The sequence below is a fragment of the Notamacropus eugenii genome, chromosome 3 (genome assembly GCF_028372415.1).
Source record: "Notamacropus eugenii isolate mMacEug1 chromosome 3, mMacEug1.pri_v2, whole genome shotgun sequence".
NCBI classification, from domain to species: Eukaryota; Metazoa; Chordata; class Mammalia; order Diprotodontia; family Macropodidae; genus Notamacropus; species Notamacropus eugenii.
Window position 1 is genome coordinate 214,762,379 of NC_092874.1, and position 12,982 is coordinate 214,775,360.

At 37.6% G+C, this 12,982-nt stretch overlaps 1 protein-coding gene across 9 annotated transcripts in view; it reads right to left on the reverse strand.

The window, feature by feature from the left end:
- FGD4 (FYVE, RhoGEF and PH domain containing 4) overlaps positions 1-12,982 on the reverse strand; it is a 253,013-nt gene that overhangs the window by 219,666 nt on the left and 20,365 nt on the right. Inside the window, exon 1 of one of the 9 annotated variants that reach the window (XM_072654336.1) lies at positions 2,517-2,718. The exons of 7 other annotated variants lie outside the window; for them this stretch is intronic. Coding sequence is in view for 1 of the 2 variants with exons in the window: in XM_072654333.1 (XP_072510434.1) it covers positions 65-176 (112 nt within the window). In the remaining variant the exon portion in view is untranslated. Of the gene's footprint in view, positions 1-64; positions 243-2,516; positions 2,719-12,982 lie in introns of those variants that run through there. One more of the 9 variants, XM_072654333.1, reaches the window with a different exon arrangement.

A 12,982-nucleotide genomic window follows, 5' to 3' on the forward strand; every position in this document is an offset into this window, starting at 1 on the left:
TCTGGTTCAGTTGAATATGGAGAAGCTCTTTTTGAAGATGTCTCATTGTCTTTTTGTCACTTACCTAAATTGCTTTTCTCTTCCATATTCAATTGTTGGTCTAAATTCTCCGGTTTTACAAGGTCTTCTAGAACAGGAAAGACTTTAATAAATTTCTCCATAGATATGATACACATAATTACTAAAGTCAGCTACATATGCTTCTCCAAATCAAAATTCTTGGCTATATAGCTACATTTGCGTTAATAAGTACTATTTACTGTTATAGTCAAAAGTTCTCTCATGCAAATTAACTTTCTTCCTTTCTACTGCCTTCTTGTCATTTTAACTTCAAAGTGTTTGTTATTGTCTTCCACATTCAAAAATCTTTGGAAAAAATTGGCCCCATCTTAACTTTCCAACCTTATGTTACTATATATACCCATTCTTCTCATTGGCTTTTTGGACTTCTTTTGCCATTTGTGTAAGTCTATTTTTTAAGGTGCTATTTTCTTCCATACTTTTTTGAGTCTCTTTTAGCAAGTTGTTAACTTGTTTTTCATAATTTTCTTGCATCATTCATTATTATCATTATTATCATTATTCTTTCCAATTTTTACTCTAATTCTCTTTTTGAAAGGCTCCTTTTTGAGCCCTTCTATGGCCTGCAGCCAATTCAATATATTTCTTGGAGGCTTTCCATGTTGGAACTGACTTTTGTCATCCTCTTATAGTTGCATGTTTTGATCTTCTTTGTCAAACTAAGATTCTATTGTCTGATTTTTTTTTTCATTTTTGCTAATTTCCCATTAGTCAATTATTTGACTTTTTAACTCTACATTGAAGTAGGGCTCAGTTCCAGCATGAAGAGGCACTGTCCCAAGCTTCAGGGGTTTTGTGCAGCTGTTTTCAGAGATCCTCTTAGCGACCTGTACATTTTCAGTGCTTCCAAGGTGATATGATCAAAGGAGACATGTTTACTCTTCTCCTAGTCTGTGTTCTGCTCTGTGGGAGGGAAGGAAAGACTCTTTTCGGCCTTGCAACTGTGAAAGGAAGATTCCTTCTCCAGGTGACACAAACTCTACAACACCAGTGTTTATCCTTGCCCTAGGACTGCCATCTAGAACTATGACCCAAATACAAGGGCAAAGCAAAAGTTTCCACAGTCGTCCTCTGATCAGCTGCTTGATCCCCCTCACTGTCTGTGAGGTGAGAGCTCCCCTAGCTGCCACCACCCAGAGGCTAGTGTGGGACAGAACTTTCCTACTGACTTTTCAAGTTGTCTTCTGTTCGTGGCAAAGAAGTTTGGAAACTGCCACAGCTACCAGTGACAGAGTTCCATAAGGACTGTTCTAGGTTAGCTGGGACCCTCACCTGTGCAGGTACACTTTGTGCTGGACTGCACTCCTCTCCAAGACCTTTCCTGTTGCCCTTCCAGGTTGTTTCACTCTTATCATTTTGTGAGTTCTGCTGCTCTAGAATTTGAGTCATTTTTTAACAGGTATTTGCAGGGATTTAGGGGAGAGCTCAAGTGAGTCCCTGCTTTTACTCTGCCAAGTATACTCTCCACTGACAATTTTTCAGATTATATGGCAGTGCTTCCAGATGTCAGATTGCATACCACCATTGGGAAGAAGTGGAGGGAGAAAAAAAATTTGTAAATCAAAATCTTATAAAAGTGAATGTTAAAAATTATCTTTACATGTAATTGGGAAAAAAAGAAATACTAAGTAATATAAAATTAAAAAACAAACTGAGAAATCAAAAAAATAAAATTCTTACCAAAGTCACCAAATATTCATATCATTTTTCTTCACTTTTGTCCTCTTTAGTCCTAAGAGTTACATACAAATTACCTCAAGAACCACAATGCTCTAGAACTAGCAATCTCCAAAACAATTCTACAGTTCCTTCAGTATCTAAAACTATGTTTCTTTCCATCATGTTTCTGCAGTTTTTAATAAAATTTTTCTCCACCTCTTTAAAATATCAAATTATTTTCACATGAGTGAGGCATCTTATGCTACATCGTTCACAAGATTTGCAACTCTGTCACACTTCTTTGTTTGTCCAAAACTGCTCAAATTTCATTAAAAAAGCTGTCTTTTCCATATATGTATTAAAAGTTTCTATCAAAGCAAATTTCTTTTCCTGTTTCTATTAGGTATTAAAATATAACAATACCTTCTATAACTGTGGCAATATCTTACATGTTTTAATTCTTAGTATGACTCTTTCCTTTTACCAAAACAAAATAATTCTTGGCTCTTTTAATTAATCATTAACTTTTCTTTTTGAAAATTGGACTTTTGTAAGCTGATTCTCAGAAGGACTAGTTTCTAATCCCTGGATCACCCACAACTAGAAGCTAATCCATTTGTCAATATCCTTACTAAAATATGGTTCCCAGAACTTACCACAGAACTCTAGAACTAATATAGCTGAAGAAAGGCAAAGTGAGTACAGCAGGACTAAATGGTTTATAAACAAGAGATTTTAATCAAGTCAGACCCTAAAAGACTATGGATTTTCTTTACCTGCTTCTTGGGTGATGAAAGAAACAAAAAATCTTCACATACTCTGTCCACTTCTTCAATCTTTCCCCAAAACCAGTTTTAAACTTCCAACTAGGAAATTAAACATCCTCTTTCCTTTAAGATTCGGTATAGAATAACAATCTTCATATTTTATACTAATTCTTCTAAGTAGATTGTTGATGTATAATGCACCTCTACATGTAGAATACTGGAGCAAACTAAAGGCAACTTTCAAAGTTTTCTTATCTCTCTCTGCATGTTACAGTGAGAAGGAACTGTCAAGAGCAAGCTTACCACTTCCTCAAGGTCACTCGGAGCCAGAAATAGAATTCTGCCTGTCCATGTACTAGGCCAAGGCCTCATCGCTAGACCACATTTCCTCTGCAATGGGAAGTGAAAGCAATGGGCAGCCACCTAGAAGGCCTGTGTTAACTGAGGAACAGCAGAAAAATACAAGATGGAGAATATTTAAATGACTTTCAGACTGATTTTCCCCCTTATTATCTCCCTACAACATAGGAGGAAAAAGGTGACATTTTAGAAATTTACTTTTCAATCCCATGATACAGTGTACATAAATACAACTGTTTTCTTAAGTAGGGATAAAAACTTGTTACTATTCTGAATCTGATGCAGAAGTTGTATTTCCTTTTCCTGGTGATAGGATCTCAAATTTAGGGATAGTTTCAAAATACCAAATAAGTAGCAGACTAACTTTCTGGAAATGTAAAGACAGAAGTGACAAAATCTGGCAAATGATTAAGAATCTAGGGTAAGGTAGGTGTGTATATATGTTATACATTATATATATATATATACACACACATACACAAACATATATACACAAACCCAGATATGTGTGTGTATGTGTGTTAGTTGGCCATTGTCCTTTATTCTCAAAGAATAAAATGAAATCACTTGTGTTGGGATCAAGGTACAGTATGTGCCTAATCAGATCAGTACTAGCTCAAAAGGTTCTACCACAGGATTGGAATGTAGATGTCTCTAAATTTCCACCTCATTTTTTCTTTTGTATTACCACAATTATGCTTCACTCAGAGTGCTCTATCTTTGACAAGGGCACACTACAAAGGATAAGTCCTCCAAGTTCTTTCGGAGAGACCTCAAGAGTATCATTATATGACTTCTTCTGATCTCTGTAAGCACTTGCCTTAAGTGAACTGTCCATAAAATAGTCTTTTAGGCATTCAAACGTAAGCCCATAAGAATTGCCTTGTCTGCAGTAGACTAATGAATACTTGGCAGTTTAGGTCGAGAAAGGATCTCAGCATTCAGTATTTGCACTTGCAGGTCAGAATCTTCCTAAGACTATTCAAATGGTAGCAATTCTGGTTCTGGGCATGATGTGGCCATACTATACAGATTTCACAGGCATACGATGATATCAGCACAACAGTTCTGAAGACCTTCAGCTTGGTAGGCAATACCTCTTTTCTCCCACACTTTCCTTCAGAGTCTCCCAAGCACTGAGCTAGTTTGGGCAATGTGTGTGTCAACATTGTCATCCATGTGTACATCCTTGTCAAGGTAACTGATGGTTCTATGTTTAGATGGTGTGGTGCTGGCTGGTAGAGACCTGTGTAATAATAGGCCAAAATTGACACAAGTAGCAGAGAACTGATACAAACTTTATTGTATGTCAGCCTCACAGGCCACACTGAGTATACAATGATCTGTGAAGAAAAAGGTACATACCAACTCTTTCCACTTTATTCTTGGCTTGTAGTCTTTTCAAGCTGAATAATTTATGATCAGGGCAGTAGATGCCCTGGATGCCGTGTTCACACACATTAAAGGCTTCTGACAACATTGCTGAAAATGTCATGCTAGAAAGCATGGGAGTAAGCACACAGCCATGCTTGATTCCACTGGTGACTGGAAAAGGGTGAGAGCATCATCCACTATTCAGAAACAAGGCATGCAATGTCATCATGATCTGCAAAATCACATTTTGGCATGATTTTCCACAAGCCCTCACAACCACAATCAATTAAAGCAACCTTGGCTCTCATATAGATGACAATCTTCCAGGTGAAGGACTAGCCTATTAAGGAACACTAGCAAGAAACTTGCCAGCAATGACTAAGAAATTTTCCTTTATACAATGGAAGCACTGACATATAATCTGAAAAATTACAGTCAGCTTTTGTATAAGCAGTAGTCCCCTACCTTGCAAGTATCAGCTGGAACAGAAGCAGCACCAGAACCAGGACTTTCTCACAGGAGACGAGCTTAATTGCATTCAAAACCTCTTCTATTGTAATTCTGTCTAGAAGGATAAACCTCAACCTGAGAGATATGGTCAAAGCCTCAGGATTGATTGGTGATGATCTGTTAAGAACTCTATGACGTGTTCAGCTCATTTGTCCAGGATCATGCCCTTATCAGCAATGAATCTAACTCTATCAGCAGTGAGTAGCTGAGATGCATCATAGGTCTCTTGCACATAATCAGTGCATCATAAAAGTACTTTAGATGGTTACTATCAACATAAAACTGAATTTCATCTCCCTTAACTGAGCCAAGAATCCTGCATCTCTTTAAGCTTTGTTTGCACATTACTTTTGATGCTTAAACAACCCTCCTGGGAAACTCTGTGGAGTTCCTGTTTTTCTTTTAATTGCTTCTGAATTTCCTCATCATTTTCATCAAACTAATCTTGATTGTTAGGAGTGTTCTGGCCCATTTGAGTTAAGACAGTGCTGTACACCAAATCTCTTAAAGTTGCTCACTCATTTTCTGATTCACTATTGCCAATCCTGTGTTGGCTCAGTTTCCTCTACAAGTTAGCAACAAACTGTTCCCACTTGGAGAAGCACTCTGAGACGTTAAGTCTATATGATCAATCCAGCACTGAGAGCCACACACATATCTGCCTTTACCATTCTCACATCCTGTACCTTCTGTTACAATGGCAGTCTATTAAATGCCACTGTCTACTGTAAGCGTACATCTGTGAAGTTCTATTATATTTAGGTAAACTGAAGACCGTTCTGCTGATGAGGTCAGGTGAAACACAAGTCTTCAGCAGTAAGTGACTGTTACCATTTCTGACTCCATTCCATTGAAGAACTGTCACTTCTGGTAATCTGTGCCTATTCTGGTGTTAAAGTTATTCAGAATTATAAGTCTGAACTCTTGGCACACTGAGAATGAGAATCTCCAGGGCTTTGTAAAATTCTTCTATTACTTCATCAAGGTTCATCATGGTGGTAGTATCCACACCGATGATGGTAGTGTAGTGCTTTCCTGCAGGTGACAATCACATTTTCATAAATCTGTCATTCCCTCCTTTTGGCAGACATGTAAGCTTGCTGAACAGATTTATTCTAATTGCAAAACCTGTGCCAGCTTCACAACACTCCCTTAACTGTGGCCACTCAAGAAAAACACTTATCGAGTTCTAACTATGGTAAGTTGACCTTCATTTCCTAGCTTTGTTTCATTCAGTACTGCTTTTAGAATGAAATGCAGTACATTCCATGTACCAGAGGTAAGCGGAATCATTTTTTGCAAAAGATTTTGTACATTTTTTTTTGTCTTGACCACATGGTAAGATACACCCCAAGCAGGACTGGGTTGAGTGAAACTGACATTTTGAGGGAACTTTTTCTAGCTCTTTCCTCATGTCAGGAGGTGAACAAGGCTGCTATGGGGCTTTTCTCCCAAGCTCGGTTACAGGTTCTGCTGTCAGTTGTATCCCAGAAACAAGATGGTGAAGGTGAGAGTAAAGAAATTCAGCCCTATTTGATTCATGGTAACCAGTGCTGAATTCACCTCAGGTGTATACATTGTGGCCGTCAATGACCTCAACTACATGGTCTATTTTTTCGATATGATTCCTCACATGGCAAGTTCAAGAGCACTGTCAAGACTGAGAATGAGAAGCTGTTGATCAGCCATGACCATCTTCATGGAACAGGGATCCCACCAATATTAAATGAGATGCGTGAGTCAAGTATTTTGTAGAGTACGCTGGAGTCTTAACCACCATGGAAAAAGCTGGGACTCACTTGAAGGGTAGAGCCAAGTGAGTCATCATCTCTATCCTTCTCCTGATGCCCAATATTCACAATGGGAGTGAACCAGGAGAAATATGGTAATTTCCTTAAGTAATGACTGCTTAGGTCCCTTGGTCAAAGTCATTCATGGCAACTTTGCCATCACAGAAGCACTCATGACTACAGTCTAGTCATTATTGCTACCTAGAAGGCAGTAGATGGCCCCTCTGGTAAACTATAGTGCAATGGATGAGAAGTGCTGCCCAAAACATGATCCTTTCTTCTACTAGTGCTGCTAAAGCTGTGGGCAAAGTCATACCTGATGTGAATGGGAAGCTCACAGGAATGGCCTTTCATATTCCTACTCCCAATGGATCTGACCTGCTGCCTGGAGAAACCTACCAAATATGCTATCAAGAAAGCGTTGAAGCAAGCATCAGAGCAACACTTGAAGGGCATCCTGGGCCTCAGAGGACTGGGTTGTATATCCTTTAACTTTCACAGCAACACCCAACCTTCCACCTTGGATGTTAGCACTGTCATTGCCCTAAATGACCATTTTGCCAAGCTCATTTCTTGGTATGACAATGAATATGGATATAGCAACCATGTAGCAGTCATCATGGTCTACATGTCCTCCAAGGAGTGAAGTAGAAAGCCATGAACCTTCATCCCCAGCCAAAAAAAGCTGATCTAGCATTGGGGAGGGGGGCCTACATTCCTAACCTACATTCTGATATGGGGGATCCTGTGTTCCATTCACATCCTTTTCACAAAGCACCCTTGTACTAGGGGCAGGGAGAGGGACTATCCTAGAGTCCTGTATTGTGCATCATCAAAAAAGTGACCACATTCAGTGCAAAAAAAAATTTAAAAAAAATAAAATAAAATAAAAAGGCTGCTCAGACATGAAAGGGGCTTTCAAAAACCCTTGCTGCTCCAGTCCATTGAGAAGATAACCCTATGACCTGGACCACCTGTGCACAGGGTTGTCACTACAGCTCCCACCCAGCATATCCACATCTACCACTTTGTCACTTGCCTGTTGCCACAGGACTATGAGGTAGGCAAAAACTGTATGGGTTATATCTTTTGATTCAACCCAAACTTGATTTAAGTATGGGACAGTTGCATAAAGTCATTGGCCTAACTCTCTTTCAGATTCATTGAAGTCTGTCAAAAGAAGTCAAGAAGACTGCTAATGGCTCAGTTTGCAGTGGATAGCTTTGGCATCTTTGATGTTTAACCAAGCTCGCAGCATGACACAGCACCTGCTTTAGTCAATTTTATGGACATAGAACAAATTGTTCTCATCTGCCAATTCTGCCATGAGATAGCTACACCATGTACTTGGTGTAGATATCCCCCCAACAGGTTTGAGGTCTGTCAGTTACCCTCAAACTGTTTTAGCCCATTTACCAAAACAATTTACAATGTGGCCACTCTATACGTGTTACAGGCAATAGCAAAGCAGAGTGAATCAGGGAGGCACCAACGGCAGAAAGCAGCCCTGAAAAAGTACACACGTGCATATGTGTGTGTGTGTGTGTGTGTACGTACATGTATATACAGATGTATATATGGGCAGAGACAATCTTATGTCTTTCTATATCCTCAGTGTATAACACATAGCAGGTACTTAAGAAATGTTTCTAATAGCTGCAATAATCAACTAACATTTAATAAGCACCTTCCATTCACTCAGTTGAGTACTGGATGGCCAATAGGATTAAATTCAATTAGATCCAATTAGCTTCTAAGGCCTCTTCTGTTTCTAAATTTATGATCCTACAATACATGCAAAATATACACAAGGTGATTTGGTGGGGGGAGGCAGTACTAGCAGCTGGAAAATGTGCAAAGAATTCCCATAAAAAGGCAATCAATGAACTGAGTCTTGAAGGAAAGTAGTTCTTAGAGAAGGCAAAGGAGAAAAAGATGAGTGTATGCCAAGCATGTGAGATAGTGAGTATAAAGGCACAGAGACGGAAAATGAAGTACTAAGAATGAGGTTGAGTATCAAGGCACCACAGTGTGTATAAGGAGGATGTGGAAAGTTAGGTTGTGTCGAATTATGAAGGGCTTTAAAAAGTAGTGGAGAGTATACTTCCATGGAGAGATAGCAAGAAGATACAACAGCGTACGAATTAAGAGAGTTATATCTATATTCTGTGAAAAACAGATTTATGTTTGGACAAAAAGCATTTTGGAAGTTGTGTAGAAAAAGGATTGGAGTGTGGAAAGATGAGACAGTAGACCAAACCAGAAGACTATTACAAAATAGACTAAGCAAGAGGTGATGAGGACTTGAAGTATGGTGATGGCTATGAGAGGGGGGTGGATAAAGAAAAAGGCATGTGAAAGAAAAATGTTGTAGAGATAAAAATGACAGCATTTAGCAAACGATTAGATATGTAGGGTCATTCAGTCAACGAACATTTATTTATTACTTATGGTACTATGCTAAGCAATGGAGGTACAAAGAAAGTCAAAACTGGAAGTTAATGCTATCAAGGAGCTCATATTTTTAATGGGCAAGACAACATACAAATAAGTAATTATATACAGAACGTTAATAAAAGAGACTAAGGATAGGAATCTAGGTAATTGGACAGTAATAGGAAAGTTTATTAGTGAAGTATTTCAGGGAGGAATCATTAAGAGTTCTGTGTTAGACACATTAAAATTGACATGTGTACAGAACACTCAGTTTGAATGTCCAACGGGTAGTTGATATTAGAACAGGAATTCAGAAGAAAAGCTGAGTGTTAAGTATATAAACCCAGGAATCAGACATTGATGCGATTATTACACTCAGGGGGAACTGACACTGTCACTAAGTTAGGGAACAGAGAGGAGAAGAGGGCTCAGCACAGAACCCTGGCATATATCCAGTCAGAGGGCATGCTATGGATGAAGATTCAGCAAATGAGTCTAGAAGGAGTCACACAGGTAAGAGAACTAGTATAGTATTAGGAAAAACTCTAAGGCAGATTTTGAGTTCAATTGTCAGCACTAGCAAAGGCTATAAATGGTAATAATGACGAATCTGAAAAAAATAAAGATTTATCCACTTTTGAGATTGGTTACTTTGAAGAGAAAAAAATTCATTAAAGTAATGATGGTAAAAGCCAGCTGCAAAAGGCTAAAAAATGAGTAGGAGAGAGGAACTGTTGACACTAAAATATAAATACTTTTTCTGGGAGTCCATCTGAGAAAGAAAAAGATATAGGATGACAGCCCGAGAGGATGATTTTTTTTTTTTTAGGGTGGGAAAGAGTTGGGAATGGGATTGGCCAATCTCCTAGGAAGGCAGAATATAGGAAAAAAAGCAGTTTAAACTTTGGAGTAGAAAATTTAAATTAAAACATAACTTTCTTACAATGTTTGAAAACATTAGAATTGATAGAGTTCCAAATGCTTTCCCTCCCTGAAATCCTTTACCTCCTCCCTCTCTGAAACAACAAGTAATTTGATATAGGTTATACACGTGCAAAACATATTTCTACATCAGTCTTGTGAGCAAACAGTTCCAAACGGCCCTCCATGGTTGGATCAGTTCCTAACTCTACCAATACCGCATTTAGCATCCCAGTTTTTCCACATCCCCTCCAATATATATTATTTTCCTTTTCTGTCATTATTCAATCCAAAGCTGTGAGAGGGTACCTCAGTTGTTTTAATTGTCATTTCTCTAACCAACAGTGATTTAGAACACTTTTTCACATGAATATTATATAAACTGAATGGGTTGTACCTTTATAAATTTTACTTAGTTTCCAATGTTTGAGAAATACAGCTTTTATGTCAGTAGACATCTACTATGAAAATTATTTGCCAGCTTTCTGCTTTCCTTCTAATTATGGCTGCACTGGTTTTGTTTCTGCAAAAACTATTTAATTTAAAATAACCAATATTATCCATTTTACATCTTTTAATGGTTCCTATCTACTGTTTGGTCATAAAGTCTTTCCTTATCCATAGATCTGACAAGTAAACTATTACAGGTTCCCCTAATTTGAACATGGTATCACCCTCTATGTATAAATTATATTCCTATCTTTGTATTAGATATATTTTCGAGGACTACCCCAAAGATTCTATAAGTAAATAATTAAAACCATCAAGCAGACATTGTAAGAATCACATGTGTGATTTAAAGACTGGTAGGCAGATAAGAGGATGGGTAATATCTAATCACTGGCATATTTTTCATTTATAATAAAATCACTAAAATTATAATTTCTACAGGGAAGATAGGTGTTTGAAAGTGGTTTGTTTTTTTAATTACTAGCAATAATGATAATAAGAATGTGTCAGGAAAAGGTTAAAACCTCTAGGATACAAGAGAGATTTGGATTATGTATTCGGCCACTGTCTAATTCTTAAGAGTATCATATGGTTACCCGCCAATGCAATAATGCTAAAAACTTCTCCCCAATGCAAAGTATTTAACAAATTAATTCAGGAAGCAGTTTATAAGTGCATATTGATCTAGCCTAACGGATACTATAAGCAAATAAGCAAAAGAAAAGGCTATTTTGGGTGCTAGCTGTTTCTTTCACTATTATAATCACTTTTGTAAACCCCAAGAATCTGCTTTTGTGTTTTCAAGATTTAAATCCACTTTTCTTCCCTGTAGTCTTTCTAAAAGTTAGCAAAAAAGGAAGAACAAGGTGAATAATATTATGATTATAAATACATATGAAAATTATTTCTACCACAAAAATCTTGTTAAATATTAGAAAATCATTCAAGCCATAGTATTAAAATTAAGTTGCAAAATACCTATTTTTGTTCATTCCTAGAGTATTGCATTTAAATTTATCTAAAAGAAAATAAAGAGGCTGCTGAAAGCAAGGTTTCCATAAATCTCTTTTCAGGGTTCATAGTTAAGGTAGTAAACAATTAGTACAGTCCATCTCCCTGCAACCCCCGACCAATCACCACAACTCCGTACCACTGAAATGAAACTGGGTGCAAAATTATAGTGTCTCTCCTTCATCAGGATGCCAAATCTCACTTTCTTCTGTCACTGGTAGTTTAGTTGGTGCCAAAGGATCAAAATTAAACAGGAAGAAAAATTTTTTTTACTGGAAATATGGTTGTGATTATATACAATTACTTTAAAGCATTTTTAAATGGAGGATTAATGTCATCTGTTAAGAATATAATGGCAAAGTGCATCAACTGTTGTGAAGAGAAAATATATGCAGAAACCAATTCCCAGAAGGAATCTCAGAGGCCCTCTAATTCAGTTTGTATTTGAATAAAACTATCTATCTACAATATTCCCAAAAGTTGGTGATCCAGTCTTAATTCAAAAACTGCTAGCAAAGTCAAGAGCCCATCACTGCCTTAAGCAACCTGTTCCATTTTTGGATAGCTGTTGTGTGGGATGGCTCAGGTCCCTACATAAATCAATTACTCAGAGGCCTCTCAAAGTGATGACAGAAAAGTGATTTATTCGATTCTCGAGAAGCGGGGCTTACCTGTAGGAGTAGGAAAGCCGAAGACAAAGAACAGGACAGTGATTTATATAGACCCTAACGCAAGTCCCTCCTCCCCCCACTGACCATTATCCTCATTAGCTGAGAATATGGTCTTACATTCTAGACACGAAATCTAACCAATCCCTTTTGAAATGAAGACATCGAGTAATTATGTAAGTTTTGTCCAATCATTGAGACCCTAATACACTACACAGTTTTATATCCTTATATGGAACTATTCTATTCTAAAAATATTACAACCTTGAGCCTTTAGGCCTTACCTCACCCCTGGGAGAAAAATTACAATCTGAGGAGTCTTCACTAAGTCTATCCCAATCACTGTTAATACTAGAAAGTTTTTCTTCCATAAATTGAAGAGGAACCTATCTTTTCCACCTTTCAACTATGGCTCCTATTTCTGCCCTTGGAGATTAAGAGAATAAATATAATCCTTCTTCCAAAATTGTTTAAATCAATATTTAGATTATGTTCTGTTCCACTCCCCCAGAGTCTATGGTCTTCCAGGTTAAACATTCCTCCCCAATTTATTCAATTAAGCCTCATATGGCAGGGTCTCCTGAGATGCAGATAAGTGGTGTAGTGAAAAGAGCACTTGGCTTGTAATTAGGAAGACTCATCTTCATGAGTTCAAATCTGGCCTCAGATACTCACTAGCTCTGTGACCCTGGACAAGTCTCTTAACTGTGTTTCTCATCGGTAAAATAAACTCCAGTTCATTTCCAGAAGAAAATGACAAACCACTCCAGTATCTTTGCCAAGAAAACCCCAAAATGAGGTCACAGAGAGTGTTCATAACTGAATCAATTGAACAACAACAAAGGTCCCTTACCAAGCTAGATAATTCTCCTAAATAGAACATTATAACATGTGTCTGAAAAAGACAAACACAATATGGCCCTCAGTGAAAAATAAGATGACACTAATAATCTGT